Source organism: Girardinichthys multiradiatus, chromosome 18, assembly GCF_021462225.1.
Source record: "Girardinichthys multiradiatus isolate DD_20200921_A chromosome 18, DD_fGirMul_XY1, whole genome shotgun sequence".
NCBI classification, from domain to species: Eukaryota; Metazoa; Chordata; class Actinopteri; order Cyprinodontiformes; family Goodeidae; genus Girardinichthys; species Girardinichthys multiradiatus.
The window spans coordinates 40821581-40844068 of NC_061810.1; the positions used below are offsets into that span (position 1 = coordinate 40821581).

At 41.1% G+C, this 22488-nt stretch overlaps 1 protein-coding gene and 1 long non-coding RNA gene across 2 annotated transcripts; one reads left to right on the forward strand and one right to left on the reverse strand.

Annotated features, from left to right (window-relative positions):
- Positions 1-4056: 4056 nt before the first annotated feature.
- Positions 4057-15133, reverse strand: LOC124884355 (SH2B adapter protein 2). Its single transcript, XM_047392250.1, has 8 exons — positions 14198-15133; positions 10048-10149; positions 9772-9863; positions 9336-9436; positions 9093-9254; positions 7998-8200; positions 7422-7596; positions 4057-4481 (listed from the first exon to the last, which is right to left on the reverse strand). Exons 1-8 carry the CDS (start codon positions 15095-15097, stop codon positions 4147-4149), a joined length of 2070 nt encoding a protein of 689 aa, XP_047248206.1. The 5' UTR covers positions 15098-15133; the 3' UTR covers positions 4057-4146.
- On the forward strand, positions 11266-14314 carry LOC124884356. The gene is made up of 3 exons (XR_007042419.1): positions 11266-11408; positions 13647-13705; positions 14193-14314. It is a non-coding gene; the product is annotated as an uncharacterized LOC124884356 (long non-coding RNA).
- Positions 15134-22488: the final 7355 nt, after the last annotated feature.

The following is a 22488-nucleotide window of genomic DNA, read 5'->3' on the forward strand; positions in this document are numbered from 1 at the left end:
AGGAAATCAGGTATTTAATGATTACATCACCATAACTTCCAGTTGTTTTGAAGAAGTATTTTTCTTAATATTTCAGCTTTACTCTCAACATTTCTATTTTATTTTTGACATACATTTTTTTAAATTAATATGTAAATATTTGTCTCATCCCTTTGATTTTTGTATTTTGACTTTCCTCCGGCTTTCAGCTTTAATCTCGAAACATGCAAACAATAAAAAAAATACTTCCCTCCTCATTTTTTTCCAGCTGACCCTAATAATATTGAGAAAGTTCAGATTTTCTGTGAATAATATCAGATTGAGAAATAGATCAATTCTCATTTAAGAGTCGAGCTAACAACTAGTAAAAAGGACATTAGATCAAAAGGGTATTATTTCTTAAATAAATCCAGTCTAAATTTTTGGTTTAATTTTATAAAAGTTCTGATTTTTTAACCTTTACACTGCTGTTACTTTAGTATAACTTTTTTATGCTATAGACTCCATTGTTCCCTTCTTCATTGTACAGGTGGAACAGTATGATTATAATTTTTGGACCTCATATTGACATCATTCCTGGATCATTCACCTGTTCCATTCACCAACATCCCCGTCTTCCTGCAGGTCATATTTTATTTAGAAGATTAAAGTCATAGGTCTGCAAATTGTCGCAAACTTGGTCACAAAATATACCTAAATGGGGATCTCAAGAGGAGATATGCTTTATTTTATTCTTTTGAGCATTCACCTGTTGTGGATCAAACTGGATCCTGAAATGTTTGCAGTCTAATAGAAGACAAGACTAGGACACAAAGTAGGAATATTTACAAAATAGCCTAACTGTGCTAACCATGCCAATCGCTGGTTAATGTTAAAACTGTGTTAGAATATATCCATAATTTGCTTCAGACTTCATTTCAGTAAAATAATAAACTACAACCTTTTTTAGCTATTTGGTTCTACATCTCACAAACTTTTTCAATATTTATTTTAACTATTGTTACATAAATGTTTGCATGTTTTTTTTTTTTTAAACTGCTGATTTCTGTCTTTAATCCACATGCAGGATTCATGCTGTTGGGGCGGAGGTTTAACCAGACATTGATTTAAAACTGTGACCCAGTTTGCTGGGCTAGAGAGAAACTAGGAGACTCAAAGACGGCCATTTTGAACTTGACAACAACCTGATCAGACTTCACCGAACCCTTATTCACAGGAGGAAATAAAAAATGGTAAGGTGGTTAAATGTCAATGCAAAATGATGTTAATATCAGTGTGTTGTGTTAATTACCTAAATTCACACCAGAGTTTTTTCACTTAAGCTAACAATAGCTTTTTACCTGCTAAGTTGCTAGCGCAATCTAGTACTATGTTCAAAATTCACATTTTGCCCAAAAAATAGGTGATAAAGTCAACATAGAAAGGCTAAAAAGAAATATTTATTTCTACTTTATGTTCTGTTGCAACTGTGCTTCAACTTTGCATCTGTTTAGCTGCAGTAACTTCATAAATAATTTAGGAGTTTTACCCAATGTTGCACTGAGGTAACTTTTACTAGATTTTTGTCTGTATTTTACACATTTTTGAAATGCAGAATTAAAATGAAAAAAAAAAAAAAAACCTTACCTCTAACCCAAATATTACTTGTTTAGTATTTAGGGTTAATATCTATTATTTCCACCCCAGGGCTGTCTATACTGGGTTCACAAAATTACCCAAATTGGTTTTACCCTAGAAGTGTATATACATAGTGAATGTGACGTAGATCAGGATTTCCTTTAAATAATTTGCATAAAAATACAGTCCAAAGTCAGCAGAAAATAAAGCAGCAAAACACCATCTTTCTATTCAAGCATGGCCACCTTGTACACGTTCCTCTTTATGTACTGTTGTAGTTAATACCTACAAGATTAACTGCAGAACACATACAACAGTACCCAATGCTGCCTTTCACCAAAAAAAAAACAACAAACAGTCCCTCCACATAATGCTGGATTTGGTTTAATAATATCCTCAAGGCATTACTTCAAAGCAATCTTATATTAACAGAGTATCTAATCTACAGGTAACCATTGATGATGATGATGTGTGAATACAGAACCATCACCAGACGGAGGGACCCAGAAAAGCATGTTTTAGAAACACCACTGCAGCACACACACTCACACACACACCATTAAAAATAGTCAGACTCTTAATACACCACCACAGTAACAACCCACTAACATGGGAGCCGTTCCGTTCGGTTTATAGAAACTATGTTAAACTTATTAGTAAGACAACATTTGACCTTGTGTCTGTATGTAGTCTCCTCACTGAAACTTTCAAAAACAATTACATATGACATTTTTAGTACAGCGTCTTGTAAAAAATAGTCATATCCTCTGAACTTTTTCATGTTTTGTCACGGTAAAAACCCAGACTTCAATATATTTTATTGGGGTGTTATGTGATAGATCAACTCAAAGTTACACATAATCATAAAGAGGATTGAAAATCATGAAGGTTCCTGAAACCCTCTTTAAAAATAGAAATCTGTAAAGTGATGCTTGCAGTTCAGCTCCCCTAAGTCAACTGTCTTTTGTAAATCCGGGTTCTTTGGGGTTTATCTGTACCATCTTAGTACATCTAGAAAATCAAATTTTTGCCCATTCTATGCAAAAAAGCTCAAGCCCGGTCAGACTGGATGAAGAGCATGCTCTTCCCATGTGCAGCGTTAGTTTTCCATCACACATGGTGTTTTGAATGTTGGTCAAAAAGTTCAATTTTGTTCTCATTTGTTTAGAATAACTCATTCTTTATGTCTGCTCTGTCTTCTACATGCTTTGTTATCGTTTTTGTTCAACAATAACTTTTTTCTTCCCACTCTTCAGTAAAGACTGCTGTTGTGGAGTACATGAGGATTAGTTTTCCTAACAGAGTTACCATTAGCTTCTCATTGCTTCTTCTTTCAGTTTAGGTGAACGACCATGATTCGGTAGGTTTGCCATAATCTTTCCATTTTCAGATGATGAACTGACTTGAGCTTTGTGACACATTCAAAGCTTTGGGTATTGTTTTATAATCCAATCCTGCTTCAAATTTTTTCACACTTGCATCCCTGGCCTGTGTGCTCTGTTTCTTGGTCTTCATGATGCTGCTTGTCCTCTAATGTTCTCCAACAAACCTCTGAGGCCCTTACAGAACAGCTGGATTTAAACAGAGATTAAATTTCATGCAGATGGACTCTGAAGACAGCTGGTTAAAGTGAATGCACACTTTTCAGATTTTCATTTATAAAAATAAAATAAACGTGTACAATTTTCCATCCACCTCACAATTATACATTACTTTGTGTTGGCCAATTTCAAAAAATCCCAATAAATACACTGAACTTTGTGGTTGTGACGTGACAAAATGTGCAAAGGTTTAAGGGCTATGAATACTTCTGCAAGGCAGTGTAGATTTTAAGCAGAGACTGAGAGCGGATGTATCACCTGCACTTAAGTTTTGGAGTTTTGGGACGTTAACTAATTCCTCCTTGTTGTCTGCTTCAGTCCGTTAAAGTCCAGGCTAACTGTCAGGCACAAAGACCCTTCCGGCTGTTCTTGTTTAGGAAAAATATCTCTCAGCTAACACGTGATAGCTGTAGCAGTGTTAGTGTGAAGACCAAGAGCAGGAGTCTGAAGAGAAAACCCGTAGGGACTGCGAGGATATCCGGGACAGATTCAAAGCAGCTTTGCAAACATTAACAGGATGCTCAGGAGATGGGGGGGGGGGGGGGGGGGGGGGGGGGTTCTGCAGGCTATCAGCCCTCCAACGGGGCGGAGACACTGGCTCTGGTCCTGGGGAACTGAGGGTAAAGCCATATGTCACCATTTGGATAATTTCTCCCTACTATCTCTCCCTACAATCACCCACACCTTTGACTTTTTTGTGCATTTTAACCTCTTGATCTGTTACCCACATTTTTGATGTCTGAAATGAATCAAGCAAAAGCAATTTGTTATCATGGACATGTCGCTTGGCATCATTTGCTTTCCATTTCCAAGGTACAGGAAATGTTCTTCAAACAAAAACAAACTGAGGAAATGAGGATTGATTTGGACCATTTTTTTAATGTGCAGAGCGGTCCATGACACCTTATGTTTTCGAGATATAAACAAGCCAAACCCTGTTTTGGGTTGTTTAGTAAAAAGAGTACTGGTTCTCCACGGCACGGGCTCTGCGGGTCCCATCAGCATCATGGTAATCCTCAGACGCTCCACTGGAGGCCTCTAGAAGGCGTTCAGAGCTGTTACTTCGGCTCTGCAGCCCCCCCACCATGCCCAGCCCCGTACCGGGGTCACTCCGGGAGAGGGATGGGAGGGCAGTGGGTGAGGAGGAGGTGCTCGAGGATAGGGGCCCATCAGATGGCGGCCCCGCAAGAGCAGCGGTTCCAGGAGGGTGAAGAGTCGGCGGAGCTGGATCCGTCCTGCAGGATGCATCCCTGGGAGGAGTGAAAACCGGAGTAATGGTCGCATCTGTAGCAGAAGAAGAAAGATATCTTTTTAAAAGTGGACTGATATATAAAAAAAAAAAATCTGTGCGGCTGATGTTTGTTGGTCCTACTGGAAAGTTATGAATAAAAGGCTCCTTCATTAAGTGGCATGTAAACACAGGGAGTGTGGGCCTCCTTTATTATCCTTTCACTCGGTGGGCAAAAACAGTAACAACACTGAGGCCAAAGACATGCCTGAACAGCATATCAATAAAGCCTTTTACACTCTGAATGAATGAAACCCTCATTTAATTTGCATGTGAGTTAGTGTATGGGTGTGTGTAGGTCCTGCATTTGGTAAACAGAGGTCCTCTTTGTGACCACCGAGGTGGAGTCTGAGTCTCGGCCTGCATGCAAAGCTTCAGCTGCAAAACTGCCCCCCTCACTCTGCTGCACAGGAGGCCATTTATCCAAGGAGAGTGGAGCAGTGGTAGGATGAGGGAAGGGCAGGGGCATTTAGTTCTGTAAAGACTAAAATCTAGTACCCATCAACACCAACAACCACCTGCAAGTTCCTCCTATATTACATTTATGTAGTTAATGAAGGTTTAGCTGACATATTTCTTTATTTGACATCATATAAACGTTCAAACAGTCAGTGGCTGTATAGGACAACCGACGCATAATATGCAAAACCTGTGATACAGAGCATTTGGTCACGTTACAACAACAAACTTGATGTACCTCTTTGGGATTTTATGCAATAGACAGACTACAATACAATGTAGTGCATAATTATGAAATGAAAGAAAAAGGATACATGTTTTCCATTTTTTTTTATTACAAATAAAAGTTTCAATTATTTGTAGAATCATATTTTGCTGTAGGTATACAGCAGGTTGTTTCTACCAGCTTTGCACAACTAGGGCTGTTTTTTACACACTGAAGCTCAGTCAGATTGGATGTACAGCATATGTCAACATTAATTTTCAAGTCTTACTAGAGATTCTCATTTGAAATCAAGTCTGGACTTTGACTAGGCCATTCTAAAACATGAATATACTTTTAACTATACCAGGGTTGTTCAGAGCACGGCCCATTGGACTTTTTCAGCCCTTACAACTTGAGAATGGTACAGATTCTTCCCATCAGCCCAGATGGTTGATGCAGATAGATACTTCTTTTTAAATTTTCAATGATATATAGTACAGACCAAAAGTTTGGACACACCTTCTCATTCAAAGAGTTGTCTTTATTTTCATGACTATGAATATTGTAGCTTCACACTGAAGGCATCAAAACTATGAATGAACACATGTGGAATTATATACTGAACAAAAAAGTGTGAAACAACTGAAAATATGTCTTATATTCTAGGTTCTTCAAAGTAGCCACCTTTTGCTTTGATTACTGCTCCACACACTCTTGGCATTCTGTTGATGAGCTTCAAGAGGTAGTCACCTGAAATGATTTTTACTTCACAGGTGTGCCATGTCAGGTTTAATAAGTGGGATTTCAAGCCTTATAAATGGGGTTGGGACCATCAGTTGTGTTGTGCAGAAGGTGGATACAGTACACAGCTGATAGTCCTACTGAATAGACTGTTAGAATTTGTATTATGGCAAGAAAAAAGCAGCTAAGTAAAGAAAAACGAGTGATACTGTGATTAAATTAGACACAGAGTTATGGTGGAGCTGTTTATGATATTGAGGTCCAAGGTTAGTTTATTGATATGTGAAGGTAGATTTGTTATGCAGTGGTTTAAAACATTCATACAAACTTTTAACACAACCTGAACCACTCAAATAAGAATAATAGCGCTCAAAGTGCTCCAGGCTCCCCAAATCAAATCAGGACACAAAAGGATGAATAAATGAAATAAAATCTTTAACGCATGCTGTGCGGTGCGGTACGTGGTGGAGCTCTAGAGCATGCGACCAATATATGGAGGCCTTAGTCCTCAACCCATTCGTCCCAAGTTCAAGTCCTAACTTTAGAGACCCGTGATGCATGTCTTCCCCCTTTCTCCACCCCACTTTCTGTCAGACCAATTTGAAAAAAGAACAAAAATAAAGCCCACTAGTGCTGCAAAAAAACATTAAATAAAATAAAACTAATGGTTAAAAACCATAAAACTGATATAAGACTTAATAAAATCTGCTAAACCCATTAAAATCCATCGAGAGTGGCAATATAACTCAGCTCAGTTCAGTAACAGAAGTCAGAACAAAGCTGTTTTTAAAACGTCTGGTCCTACATTTAGAGAATATGAATCCGCTTCCAGATGGAAGAAGCTGAAACTCCCTGTGAAGGGGATGAAAGTCATCATTTAAAACAGAAGTGGCTATTCGCTGTACCTGCCTGCTGCACTTCAAGGAAAAGAAAACTGATTCAATAAAAGCATGATAAAAAGGAGTCATTATGATTCTGTCAATATTAAAATGGCAGCGTTTCCTCAAGCAGAAGAGATGCTGATGTGGCTTTTTGCAAACTGCCTCAAAGCCGGCTTCAAAGTTCAATTTGTCATCTAAAATAGTCCCAAGGTATTTGTAAGAACGCACAGTCTCAATGGCCTGATCTTTGATAAAAGTGACTTTGTGCTTGTGTGGTTTTCTTCTTAATTCAGTAATCATATCTTTAGTCTTATCAGTATTTGAGATGAAGCTAAGACTCCTCACACCATTTCACAAAGTCATCGATCACTGGGCTAGTGGCTGTTTTCATTTTCTTGGAGCAAACTAACAAACCACAGTATCATCGGCGTAATTTATGATGAATCTGTTGTATCTTCTCTGACATATGTTTGTATATAGAAAAAAGGAAAGGGAGCTGAAAACAAATGCACCGCAACTTTTAGATTTTGTTTTTTGGTAAAAATTGTTGAATTATTTTCCCAGGTTTGTAGTTGTAACTTCACAAAATTACTTTTGCAAAGCACTCTGCATGTTACATGTGGACTGTTTAAGTCTGGGTGTTAAGATACCTGCAGTGGAGCTTCGCTGAACCTGCACATATGAGCGTAATGTAATGTCAGCTGATCCTCCGGACTCCAGGGGAATCGGGTGGGCGTGGAAGTGTCTCAGCATATCCGTTACAGTGTGGAACCACAAGTGGTGGACGTGGCACTGCCCATTCTCATTAACAGACAAACGTAAATGCTGCAGGGAGGAGAGAGAGAAAGAAGGGAAACCATTAATCGGTGGAGGAAGAAAGTGCATGACAGAGAAAAAGAAAATGGCACGGCTGATACACAGAAACCAAGACAGGGGGCAGGGCCTTATCTAAGAAGTGTCTTGTTGTGGAAGCAGAGGGACAGCATGCCAAGGCTGACACCAGAGGAATCGACGGCAGCCGACACTTCCTCAACACAACCGGCTGGCAGGATGTGATGGTCAGGGATTGCATTGGATAAAAACGTAATGAGCTTTGACATTACAGAGACGTTTCTAGGAAGATGACAGCGTGGCTGGCTGTCAGCTGTACAGGCTGCTGCATCGGGTATTAAAAGAGAGAATCCACCCTATCATAGTGCTGTGTTTCTCTCCTCGTAATGTCTTACCTTGGCTTTGCCCTGAAAGTTGAAGGTGAGAACGTACTCGCCCGGCCGCGTCTCACTCTGACGAATCACAAAGAGCCCGTGGCTCCTGGCCCCTCCCGCAAGCACTAGCTGAGCCGCTCGAACACGGGACAGAGTACCATGAAACCAAGGGTAACCTGCCAAGCTGGCATCGCCCTCTGGCTCTTTCGTTCCTTCACCACCACCTGAACAGTGTCACAGACAAAGACCTGGTTTGTTTTCCAGGACCTTTCCTTGAAAAAGTATTCCTACCCTTGAACTTCAACTTTTTGTCATGTTCCAACCACATACTTCAATGTATTTTTTAGGTATTTTATGTAATTGATCAATACATATTGGTCGTATAGAAGGAAACGGATACATAGTTTCAAAAGGTTTTACTAGTACAAATCTGAAAAGTCTGGCATTCCCTTTACTGTGATACCCCTAAATAAAATCCAATATGCCACAAGCCATGTAGGAGACAGAGCAAACATGTGAAAGATCTGCTCAGAAGGGACCAAAATTTTACTTTTTAGCCTTTATGCAAAACACTGTTGTGAACGGGACAAAGGGTTCACCTTCCAGTAGACCAATAACCCTAAACCTACAGTCAGAGCTACAATTGAATAGTTTAGATAAAGGAATATCCATGTTTTAGAATGGCCCAGTCAAAGTCCAGGGCTAAATCTACATTTTGGGAATCTATGAGAAGACTTGTAAATTGCTGTTCACAGATTGAATGGACAGAAGAATGGGGAAACATTTCAGTCTCTGTACATATGTGCAAAGCTGGTTTAGACATAACCCACAAGACTTATAGCTGTAATTGCAACAAAATGTGGTTAAGCAACGTATTGACTTAGTGGGTCAGAATGCAAAAGCATCCCAAACATTATAGTTTTCTATAGAACAAAAGATTTTGAAAACCATGTATCATTTTTCATCCTCATTCCCATTATATACTGCTTTGTGTTCGTCTATCACATAAAATCCTAATAAATATATTAAGTTTTGTGGTTGAAATGTAGTATGAATACTCCTGCATGGTAATGTCAGGTTAACCTGAGAGAAAAAGCAAAGGAACGTGTATTTTACCTGCAGAAGAGTTGGAGCTCTGAGCCTCTGGGGACTGCAGGAAGCGCTCTAAAGGCATGTGTGATGGGTGCTGAGTGAAAGGAGGCTCCCTGCATCGCACTGATGGGGTGCTGTAATGATCTCCTGCTGTGGGACAGGACCTTTCTGGAGCGCGGTACACACCTAAAATATGTTTTTCATAAATCAGGATCAAAGCATGTAAACACTGTGCAAAGTGCAGTGAAGAGTGAAATCTCTGCTCACCCTCGGAAAGCAGCTCGCAGCTGCAAGAGGCCACCATCGAGCAGTCTTTGGAGGCCTGACCGTGAGGACAGGACGCCAGCTCGATGTCATCACCGCTGTCTCTATACACAAGGAGGCAGGTCAGGGCAACCGCAAGAGCGTATACACATTTGCAAACAAACATTAACTGTATCCTAACATAGTTCTACGCACAACCACTTCCTGCAAACACCAACACAAATAATCTTTCTGTTTATATAAAGACCTGTGCCACTACTTCCAAAAAGTGAGCAGCACAAAACTGCGGATGTTTGTGCTCAGACAGCCTGTCAAAAAGTCCACTAATTGGATGATTAATGACTATGTGTGTTTCCCCTTCGTTCTCCTCCCATCCACCCCTGCTCTCCCTTCCTGCCTCCATCTTCAGCCAACAACAAATATTTATCTGGCGGTTTACCCGGGGTCTATGCAGTCCTGGATGTCAGCAACCCAGGAATTTTTCTGCAGAGAGTCGATGGTTTCCAGGATGTATTCTCCCCCATTTTCCACCTGTGAAAGCAGCCCAACCAATCAGTCACACACTAGATCCATTCACTGGATCATGTCGCAGTTCTGTCTGTTTTTCAGCGATCTGTTCTCAAGCTTAAAGTCATCTGTATGCTGCTGTGTTTTTCCATTTAAGCATTTTAACCAACTCAGTGGGAGTAAGGGTAGAGGCCTGTGCAGAGTGTACCTTCAGGACAAATGTGTTGTCTTTGTCGGGCATCTCCAGTGGCATGGTGGTCCTCACCTCCACGATCGCTGAGAGAGGGATGCTCACCTTTGGTTTCGAACACTAGAACCAACAGACAAACGGCCTCATTAAACCTCACATATTGGTCTGCAAAGTTCAAGAGGATCTAGAATAAAAAATAATAAATAATTTGCAGCTGAATTTGTATCTCTAAAAGTTAGGTTTACCTGAAAGAAATTAAATGAATGTTGGACCTATTTGAAGTTTACTCTCCTGAAATGGATGGATGGATGGATGGATGGATGGATGGATGGATGGATGGATGGAAGTAACAGTCAGGAAGTAAACTGAAAATGAGTTAAAAGCAGCTAAAGTTCAAAGAAAAGAAAAAAACTGAACGACCTTCAGAAAGCCTGGAGACTATTGCTCAAGACCTTCAGAAGATTAAACGTCTGGATCACTGGAAGTCAAATATAAAGAAATAACTGTATCCATATTTAAAGTATCAGTTCTTAAATCCCTTATAACTTAACCCTTATAAAAGGGTGGATTAAGTAGTTAAAGCTTTAGATCTACTGCACGGAAATAACATTTGACCACGACAGGAGTAAGGAAGAGCAAAAAAACTGCTCTAAGCTAAGTTAGCCCATTACCCCCGGTTTCCTATTTCCCACTTCATTTCAGCAATTACTCCTGCAGGGTTTACAAGAGGGCGGACAGAGAGAGAGGTGGTCCCTCTGCAGAGAGACAGACCCACATGCTAATCTTCAATCACACTCGACGAGCATGTTTAGGGCAGCAAATTGTGTGTATTTTGTGCTCATTTATTTGTGTTTGTGTGTGCCAAGAGGGGAGACAGAGGAAGAACGAGGCTGGGTGATCGTCTGGCAGGGGCTTATCAGCTATCTGTCTGGAGTAACGCTGTCCTCATCTCAATCTGCCTCTCCAGCTGGCCACCATCCACGCCCACAATTCCCTTTTTTCTGGATCAAATGTCAAAAAACACTTCCTGTATTTAACCATTCAACCGCTTCCCGTTCATCTCTATTGTGAGGTCGGTCTCAGAGGTAATTATCCGCTAAAAAGTGTCTTTGGTGAGCAAAAAGTCTCCAGTCTGTTCCTACAATTGAAGCTTTGTTAGCAAACATGGGTTACTGCCCTGAACAATGACTTAGCAACATTAATTAATTAAAGGCTTTGTTTTTGAGCAGAATGTGGGATACCATGAACACCAACACCTAACAAAAAGGTTCTTTGGAAGAAAACAAGGCCCACAGGATTACATATCCTCAACCATAGTAAACAGGAGGCATGAAGTCCTCACCACTCCACTCACTCTGGGATAAGCAAGAAAAACTTGGGTATTTATTTTAAGACTTTTTACTCATCTTTATCAGAGTTGATCCAATAAGTGTGGAGAGTTATGTAAATTAGCACATGGCCAGCTCAGGACACCACGTATAAACAGTGTTGAATCACAAACAACTAGTAAAGATAAACCAATAAATATTTTTAATTAGTCACTGCTTTCTTAATTTTACAAACTTTTACAAAACTTACAGCTGATCTCCAGACAAAACACTGAAATAATTGTCAGATTTATTTCTTTATTTTTTCAAAAGTTGTCTGTTACTCTTGAATGATCTTTGTCTCACAGTCCTCTAAAAGCTGCATTTATTCTGGTTGCTTTTGAAACATTTTCTAATACACTTTTTCCTTCCACCTAACTTTTCATTAACATGCCTGGATACAGCACTCTGATCACCCAGCCTATTATGTTTTGTGACATGTGGGTGGTTTTTCTTATGATGTGTATCATATTATAATGTGTATCTATCAACTGTTCCTACATGTTATTTTGGGTGCTGTGAACCGGAGTGAGAGTGGGCCACCTCAGAGCTGGTTGTTGTGTCATAATGCAGACAGTTGTTGCATTTGAGCCTCCTTTGCAGCGCAGAGCAGCCGGCAGATTGATGCCCCTGGCAGGAACCAAGCCAGAGCCAAGAGCTAGCACAAGTGAGATTTTTATGAGTCAGTTTATCTCTTCAGCACTACAGAGTGAGCACTGTTGTGACTTGTGAATACATGTGAATAGGATGGCGGTGATAAAAGAGCTCAGCCTGCTGAGATGTATGTATTTAATTAACCTGTCATCAAGGTGGCTCCTCATCTTAGGTCCATCTACAGAGGACAGTGGAAGGTAGCAGATTACCACCATGAAGCTCAATTATTCCTCTTTATTTGTTCCTCTTGTGGTTCTGACTGACTTGGCAAAGAATGAAGTCGCACCCTAAACTATTTTGGTTCCTTTTTCTCACTACACATATCTTGCCATGATGAGGAAGCAACCAAGGTGTACATGAAAAAGAAACTTTGATTATCATCTTGCCTTTTTAAAAGTCAATGCAGCCTCCTCTCTTTTCCTGTGTGGTAGGGGTGAGCCTCCTGATGTCTCTGCAGCTCACCCCTTCCTGCGTGCCTCCCACCTGTCCTCAACCCCCTCCTCCCCTAAGTAGCCTATTCTACATTCCCACCAGCTACGATCAAAGGACAGCGGCAGATTTACACACACTCAGCTACACAGCCCCTTGGCCTACTTAAGGTCACGGGCAACGACGTGGAAATCTCATGCAGGCCAATGGGAAAGGTGCATGCATGCTCAGAAGTGTGTGATTTTGACATGCCCTAAAAAGCAGGGCTGGATCGCATAGCTGAATTATAATCTGGCATTCAGGAAGGGCCTCAGCTCACACTTTCATTATTGATTTTATACTGCACAAAACTTGGAGAAATAGTATTTGATGACATTAGGGTTTCTAGCGGTCTGTGTGGATACATGTACATGTATATGTACTGTGTGCTCCAAAGTTTAGGCACCCCTGGAAAAGATGTAAAAAGCTTCTAAATTAATTTGTTTGTTAAGCTAAAAAACAAATCCAACGTAAAGAGATAAGTATTTATCATAAAATCAAAGTGCCAAAATCACCCCTAAAAGTTCTTGTAAAATAATTGTCATTGATGAATTGTAATTAATACTTCACTAAGTTGATCAGAGTGTTAGTCATCCCTGACTTCTTGTTTCCCTAAGGAATACAATTTGAGTTTCTCAGTTCTGTTAACCTCTCCTCAAAATAAGAAAAACAAAAGAACATGTCATTAAAACAGAGGTGTAACCAATTGAAATCCCTGTTATTGCTTTGCAGTTTGTGATTCTATGTCAGCTGTGCATACCAATTTTTCAAAATCATTCGAAAGGCGATCAAAAAAGTAATTATAAGCCGTAATTATAGGTCCTTGATCTAAATGTGTGCTTTACACAATGTACTGAAAGGTCCTGAATTCACCACACCAACATTACCTCACAGATCTACTTCAGCAGCAGAAGTCCGTTGGGTGCACAGAGCAGAGTCTACACATGCGCATTCATCGCACGAGTGCATCTGATCTGAGAAATGTACTGCTCAGCAGAATGTGCTGCAGAAAACAACATGCTGAGGATTGTGAACAACAATTTTGATTGTATTTAAAGCAATAAATTGATTTGAAAAGCCTGCATAAGAATCGTGACATGAACTCAGCCCTTCATGCCTCGCTCGCAGGTGAATGCTGTGAGTTGGAAGACACGCCCCTTTGGTTCTGCAATCTCAGAGCATGCTGTGTAAGTACACACAGACTGTGATCTCAACAAATCGATTTGAATGATGTGAAAGGAGACTGTGATCCATAATGTGTTCTTCGTGGTTACATATTTATGGTGGAACCAGGATCTGAAGGGAGTTTAAGTGTTTTTTTCCCTTTATAAGTTCATTCATGGTGACAGAGAGACTATAAAGGCTGCTGCAGCTTATTATCTTAAAATTTCTGACAGAAATCAAACACAAATAAAAAAGAAAAAAATTTCAGTGGCAGATTAAATCTGATGTTGCAAAAACTTTTCAACATGAATACATAAAATTTTTTTAGACCTTTGTTGATTTGTTTGGATAGAGTTCTGTAAAATTAAAATGTGCATTTCCCCCCCTTTTTGAGACATTATACCGTACCCAAAAACTGCCTACTGAAATCAATAAAAAAACGAAGTATTGCATTCTTACCAACTTTTGTGTTTTTAATTTTTTTTTGTCCACAATGTCTTTGTGTGGTAGTATACCTTTGGAGGAACGTAGAACTCCAGCAGGAACTTCTCCCCTCCTTCCTCCCGCTTGGTCTTCCTGAGAAGCAGGCGGCACTTCTGCCACTGCGAAGCACCCATACAGTTTGTGTCGTCGGCCACCATGTATCTCAGCGCACCCTCCCTCTGGATCTCCAGCAGCTCTGCTTTGTGGCCTAGGGAACTCCGGGAGAGCCGCAGCTTCTGGGACCACTTCTCCCCTCCTCCTGCCTCCCCTCCTCCCCCATTGGACTTCCTGGTTCCGGAGGGGGCATCAGGTTCGGGGGAGGCCCGTCTGTGCCACATCTCCTTCACTCCGTCCACAACACACAGACTCATGTTCCTCAGGGAGAAGCCTTTCTTGAAACGAGCCTTTGGGTGGCTAACAGAGACATCTTCTGAGCTTCGAGACTGTCCCAAAACTGACATCTTGTGGGTCTGTGGACCCCTTGAGGAGTTGGTGCCACTGCCGCCCCCATCTACCCCCCCCCCTCCACTGTCCATGCTGTCCAGAGACTCACTTGAAGCCCCAGTGTCCTTGCGCCTTTGGTAGAGGTCGTGACCGTAAGACAGTGGGCAACCCTGGATTCCTAGGAAGGGAACAATGCTGTACTTTGGAGTTGCGTTGCAGCCGTCCTTCCCAGGAGAGGATGCTTGTTTCTCCTTTGCCTGGGTCAGTGCCGCGGAGAAGCACTCAAGGAAGTGGTTGGCAAAATGCTGTGAGAAGTTGGCATCAGCACCGGGTGAGTCGTAGCACGGGTTCTCCGACAGGAAACGCTGGAACTTGTCGGCGAAGTCTGCAGCCGAGGCTCGAGCGTGGAGCTCGCAGAACTCTCTCCAGTCAGGCAGTGGGCACGAGGAGGAAAGCTCCGGGCTACCGGGCACCACCGCTCCGTTCATCACTGGGCCATGCCAACCCACCAGGGAGAGGCTGAGGAGAAGGAAGAGGAGTAGACTGTCAGTGTGGATTAAACACAAAAAAACTCCTGGCTTTAAATCACATGAAACAGCTGTGGAACAGCATGCATATGAGATGGTGTCAAAAAAAAGAAAGACGTGTGAATGGAACAGACTGTGAGCCAGCTTGTATGTATCACTAAAAATGATATTTATATAAAATACTGAAAAATAAAATTCTAGTTGCCTGAGGTTTTTTTTTTTACAGTGAGGTGAAGCCAGGATCAGGTACACAGTGAGAATCCAAACGAGCACATGGTGAAGATGCAAACTCCACACAAGAAGATCCAGGTTTCAAACCTACGACTTCCATATTGCCAGATATGAAATACTCTGTTAGATCTTATAAATACACCGAAAATATGCCTGAAGATCAGAGTCAGACAACTTTATGCTTTACCAATCATCGGTAAACGATGGTTGTGAACTAAAGTTGGCTAATGTAAGAACCCCTGAGGTGTTTAAAAATGAAGTCAGAGGAAGCACAGAAGCTCTGAGAAGCTTCTAGAGAAAAATTGTATTTCCTACAGGTGCCACAGCTATTAAACATGGAGATAAACGTCAGCAGATAACCAGAAGCTTAACCTTTTACTGCTAAATGTCTTGGTTTATCAGCTGTCTGTTTTTCAGTTAGTCACGCTAAGCATGCTGATCATGTTAAATGCTAATATAAGATGCTAATGTCACTGCTGTAATCATTTTGTATTTGTTTTAAAAACACAGCTAAATCCAGTTTAACTGCAGAGCTGTGTAACACTGACTGCTCTCTCCTGACCTGATATAAATACTACTAAAAAGAATAGAGAAAGACTTCTTTAAGACAAATAATGAAAACAATCAAATCTGAGCCTTTTCTTTTCAAATATTTAGCGTGACATGTTATTTATTTTGAATATATTTGGTAGAAAAAGAAATAAATACTTTATCATGTGGCACACGTCTATTTTTGTCCTGTAATCTGTCATGTAACGGAGAAAAGGAGATATATTGTATTTTATTTTAGTTGGACTTTACTTGCAGATTTTCAAGGATTCAGAGAAAGACAGCTCTGATTTTGGGATTTTATTTTAGAACAGAAAGAAATCATATTGTTCAAATAGATTTATATTTAAATAAACTATCAAAAATAAATTCATATAAAACTTTGCTACATTTTCAATTCATAAAGAGAGTAGAAAAAAACTGTATTTTGTCATTATTTATGATTCTTAAAGGGGATTTAGCCAAAAGAAACTAGAATAACAAGAGCTACGGTATAAATAAAGGCCTGAATCAAAAACTCTCAGAATAAAGAGCGGGTTATTATTTATATAATAATATAAATATGAATGCCATAAAAGATATAAAACGTCCTTAAGTTCCTGAAATAAAATAAAAAAGAAGCAGGATCAGGAGGTGAAAGTACTTGTTTTAGAAACATACTGTTGTGTATGTGGTCGGGGGCTGGGGTAGCATTGCGTGGGGCCCTTGCCTTGCCGTCGCAGTGCACTGTGTGATGGGGCGGGATGCGTCGGGGATGCTTGGAGCGGGCTGTGTGTGGAGCTTGCACTGTGTGAGTGAGGCTCCGTCGGCTTTTCGAGGATGAAGCTCACCTGTGGGGGTGTGCCCCTGTGCTGTGGGGAGGGGATTCATGGTGTTTGGGTTCGGGGGCATGTGTTCGATATCTGTCTCCTGGTTAGGGGTGGCCCTGTGGGGAAATTCCTGTTGGGGTTCATTGGGGGTGGGGGCTCATGGGGTTAGGGTCAGAATTCATTTGGGGTTGGGACTATTTCATCCTGTGGTTGCTCTGGTTGGTGGGCTAGTTTGGACCATGTAGACGCCTTTTTTGTACATGGCCCCCTCTCCGGATGAGGATGGGGGTCGTTGGGGACTGGGGTCGGGGTTTGGGCCGGGGTCGCTCAGGTTAGGCCACCAGCCCTGGTTAGCCCAGCCAGGTTCAGGAGCTGCTCCTCCCCCGGAGGGAAGGGGACCGCCTCCTGGGTCCGGGAGCTGGTTGCCCCTATGGTATCGGCCCCTGGACCTGGGAGTATAGAGTATATATGGGGAGTGTAAGTGAGTGTACGACGTCCATTGTTGTTTGTCTTTACGTTGGCTGCGTGGGTGTGAGTGTTTTTATGTGTACGCATGAGGATGGGAATGTGTGATTGTGACTGTGTGTGCCTGTTTTTGTGTCAGGTTGGGTCTTGGACTGCTCCTTCTCCTGGATCAGTGCTCGGGTGTAGACCGCTGCAGGGTGTGGCCTGTGGGCCCGTCGCTGCTGCTCCCTGGGGCTTCTGCACTGTAGCTGCTGGGTGGGTTGCGGTAATCCCAGCGGTGGTTGTCCTGGGGCTCCTGTGCTCTGGGGGGGCTTTTGGATGTCTGTGGCTCGGATCTCCTCCGTATCTGTCCCAGGCCCAGGGGGGCAGGTCTGTGGCTCCTCACACTCACTATTGCATATTTTTATGGAGAAACCTTGTTATACACAAGCTCGCTCACACTCAGACCCACAGGTGTTTAGATTCAGGTGTTAACAGATACACAAATGTTCTATATTGAGTCGCATTTACCACTAAATACATCTTGCATTCATAAGTACTGTGCAATTTTTGGTAAAAAAGCTGGCAATACAAACGTTTCTGCAGGTGTTGAAGCAAGCAGGGTGTTATCTTGTATTCTCTTCATTCTCTTTCGTGCTTCTGATTTTTTTTCCTTTTCATTTCTGTTTCCGTGTCCGTAACAATTGAAAAAATCCCAAAGCAGTTTCTAATAAAGTTTCTTTAAAAAAAATCAAGCAGAGCGATAAAGCTTTAGCTGTAATGCTCCACTTGTGAAAGTAAATCTGTTGGGATTTTTCTTGGCACTCAGACAACAATTTTGAGCTACTCTGCCAGACAGGACATGGTAAAAAAAAGAAAAAAAAAGAAACATAGAACCAAAAAAGCTTTTTAAATGATGGAGAATAAATGTGATGCCTCCACATCATGAACACTCCCTCATAAAGTTTGTCATCAATTTAACAGGAGATCCATTGAATCCACAGATCAGAGGGATGTGATCCAAACAGATCCATCAGTTGTGAGCAGTTCAGGTTTATGAAATGCATTATTATGTCCTCTCCAGCCCTTTTTTAAATTTTTTAAACATTTTAAATTTTACAAGACAACAGTTGCTGTCATCCACTGTTTCTTCTTCTGCTCCCAAACATTTTAGTTTGCAGGAATCAGCTTCTTCCCCTTCGGGGCTCCAGCTCTGCCAAATCACATCACATCATAGCTAAAACCTTTCGCTACACTTGGAATCTAACACAAAGTCGTAATGACACTATGCCAGTGACAGCATCCAATCAGACATCTACACACATCCCATCATCTGCCTTCCTTCAATCTGTGCATCTGTGACTAATACAGCATCTTCCCACAGTGCCAACACTCCGACGCATGTTGGTTTGATTATTCCCGTAAATCTCCCAGATAAGAGGAAGATGTTGCGTGAGTGGACATGAACGGCAAAACAAGCAGTGGGACGGCCAGAAAAAGCTGATTATAATAGTTGCTGGGCTTCTCCTGCATCAGCTGCAAGAGGTTTGCTCTCTAAAACTAAATGCATATACACTGCAGACTTTCCAGGGACTTCTCCTCATGATGCTGGGAGTTCCAGCATTGGTTGATTTTTTAACGGATTAAAGATAATATCTTTATAGTAATAATGTCTGCCAGTCTATTTTCTTTTTCTCCTCAGCTCCCAGATCTGATAAAAATAACAGACTGAGTCCAAGAACAAAAAAGCAAAAAAAGAGCGCTTCCAGCTCTTTGAGGATCCATTTCAAAAGTTCTGGATGCTGAGACCTGTTGTCATAATACTGTGATGTTTCTCTGCACACTAAAGTGAAGGAAATAAGTAAAATGACAGAATAACAATAAAAGACAAACAGCCAAGAAAACCCTTTTTTTTTAATTTACTTTGTCTCAGGGAAGTTGGGCTTCTCTTCTTTACTTTAGTGCAGTTTTATAGCTGCAGGATTATGACTTTAGGATCAGCTTTACAAACAGGGGATACATAAATAAATAAAATATTTGATTATTGATTAAAGATTCAATACTCACGGTTTTTTAAGGTGAATTTTAATATCTGATTTCTGCGAAGTTTAAACCTGCAGATACAGATTTTGGATGATTCCTGTTTCTCTCCAAGACCTTTAATTAATATCATACAGAAACTTTACTTTTAAATTGCTGGATAAACAAATAAATAAAAAACTCACTCTGTGTGTGCGTGTGTGTGTGTGTATGTGTGTGTGTGTGTGTGTGTGTGCGTGTGTGTGTGTGTGTGTGCGTGTGTGCGTGTGTGCGTGTGTGTGTGTGTGTGTGTGTGTTTCTGTATATATGTAATAAATGAGCCATCAGTTACTACATTCCAAACTGGCATTCTTAGTATTGAACACACTGATATTTAGATAATTATATATTGTGCAGCCATAATTTAAGAAGCAGGTCAAAATTCTTACACAACAATATGACAGACATTGTATGCGTGCTATTGTGCATTTATTAGTCCCCTTTTTCCTCGGTATATATCTCAATAAAATACAATGTAACTAATAAAGTCATAAGGACAATAACGACTGAGAGGGTTCTACAAATATGCATCTTGGGATCTATTTAGTTTCCACAAAGACTGTACAGACCGGTGTGGAAACTGACAGTAGATTGTTTGAGTATTTCACTTTTAGTTGTCCTGGTATGATTTCAAAGACTGTTTGCTCTGACTAGCTGAGTGGTGAAGAAAGACGAACGAGCTGCTCACCCATTTCCTCTTATTTTGTACCCTGATGCTGAATCACGACACCAGGTCCAGAAATAGAAGTACTTACATTATCTGTCATCAGGGTTACACAATCACATCCTGATATGTTTCATAAAGAGGAAAGGGGGGGTTAATATTGTAATTAATACCTAAACAGTGGAAGATCCTTTACTTCTCATTCATGAACTGATAAACTCATTCATTAAAGCCACACAACTTTGTGAGTTTGTGAGTCAAACTGCTAATCACCACGTGCAGTAATAATCACACACACCCCCCCCCCCCCCCACCCAGTGTAAGTGAATGTGTGGGTATGTCTGTGCTGCTGATGCTGGGGAGCAGGTCAATACCCATTCAGCTATTTAAAAACCTGCACTTGGCCAACTTTCCACCCATTCAGCAGAAAAACACAACACACGACGAGGTGCTTTTGAAACTCCTGCCCTTCCTCGTTCAAGGATATTGAACTATCTACTGTGTCTCCCTTTCAAACACATACACACCACACACGCTCAGTCATTGAGTCAGCATGAAATTCAAGCCATGAGACTCTGGAGGAAGTGGACAGCATTATGGTTTTCTGAGGCTCAGCAGACTACTGAGGAGGCAAGCTGGGATGGAGAGTTAAAATGATGACAAAGAACGCAGAACGAAGAGAAGCACGAAGGATGGAGGACAAAAGAAGGCAGAAAGAGAGCTTTACAAAAGCATTCTCATCGAATGAACTTTTCCACATTTACACATTACAACCACAAAGCCCAAAATATTTATTGGGACATTATGTGATAGACCAACACAAAAGGTTAAATAAGACAGCTATAGTGAGCAGAATAACAAGGAACACAACAGACAGATCAGGGAGAATGTTTTAAGCAGGGTGGGTGGTAAAACAATCTAACCAGCCTTGATCATCACACAGAACACTGTTCAACCTATCATCAGGAAAGTAGATTTGCAGATGGCTGTCCACCTAAAATAAAAAAAGGCTGGGGCAAGAAGAGCGTTAATCAGAGAAGTAGCCAAGAGGCCCATGGTATCATTGGTGAAGCTGCAGAGATCCACAGCTCAGGTGGAAGAATCTGTCAACAAACCTAATAGTGGTCCAATCCACAAATATAGGCTTTATGAAAGAATGGCAAGAAAAAAAAAAACATTGTTGAAAGAAAGAACCCGTAACAAGTCCTCTTTGCCGATTCTCACAAAAGCCCAGCAGGGGCAAACAGAAGATGCTGTCTGATGAGACCAACTTTGGACTTTCAGCCTGCAAGTAAAACTTCACATGTGCCGGCAAACACAGCACATCGACCTAATCACACCATCCCCACATGGAAACATGGTAGTGGCAGTATCATGCCTTTGAGGTGCTTTTCTCCTGCAGTGACAAAAAAAAAACACAGAAGTCTGAATTGTAAAATACTGTAGCATTGGGAGGAGTTTCCACTCAGGATCAACAGCCTTGTTTGGACCCCAACAGTGCAATGCTCACAAGAACACAGCCAAGGCAGATGGAGGTTCTGGAAATAAACGTTCCAGGTCTCATAGTCGAAACACTTCTCTTTACTTAGCATTAGCCGCTAGGCAATTTGTGGCAGAGGACTACGGTTGTTGCTTCATTCTGCATGTAGTGAGGACAAAGATAGTTATCTTCGTGCAGGTCTGAAGTCCAATTTTACGATTTTTTGTTTTTTAAATATCCCTGATGAACTTTCACTTCTTTCTGCTTCTACAGCGAAACGTCCAAAATATTGGTTTTAGTGTTAGTTTCACTTCAAAATAGGAATACTGAGTAATTTTTATAAGTGTTTACACTAGTAATCATTAAAACCAGTAGCCATATCATTCCTACACATCAAGCTAAATTACGAAGCTAAAAGAAAAAAAGACTAAATACACTGAAGAGTCTGAGCATATGCATAGAACTGCAACAAACAGAATGACCCTATAGACGATAACACTCAGCTTTGGCAGACTGACAACACATTCCAGTCCTTCTTGATCTAATAATGTCATACTGCCAACTCATTATGGTATTAATCTGTTTAGAAAAGAGGATATGGTCATTTTTTCCACCAGTGATAAAGAGGGCCCATGTTTTAAACCAGCTGCTAAAACAATCAGTGAGCCTGTGGAGGTGTAGGAGACAAGGAAGCATAAAGAAAAGCATATACTACAGGACCCGAGACAGCAGAGGCTCCATGTATATTTCCACATCAGTACAAACCCCTTCAGAGTTTCTCAGCTCCATTGGACCATTAACAACTTAAGGGAGGGTCATGTGGAAACTGAAGGTGTACAGGTCAATCCTTCAGGCCTGTGAAACTATAGTCTTCCTGTATCAGCCCACTATCTGTTGTAACAATCTACCACTACCGTCCCCCCCTCCTGCTGGTTTTCACCCAGGGGAGTGGGGCAGATATCTCTGTCAGATGGTTGGGAGTCGTGTCTGTAACAGTAAACTGAGTGGGGAGGAGAGGGAAGAGACATTGCTGTGCAGGGAGAGCGATCAGCTGAAGCCTGCAAAACACATTGTGCAATACCCATTCACTGTGTGA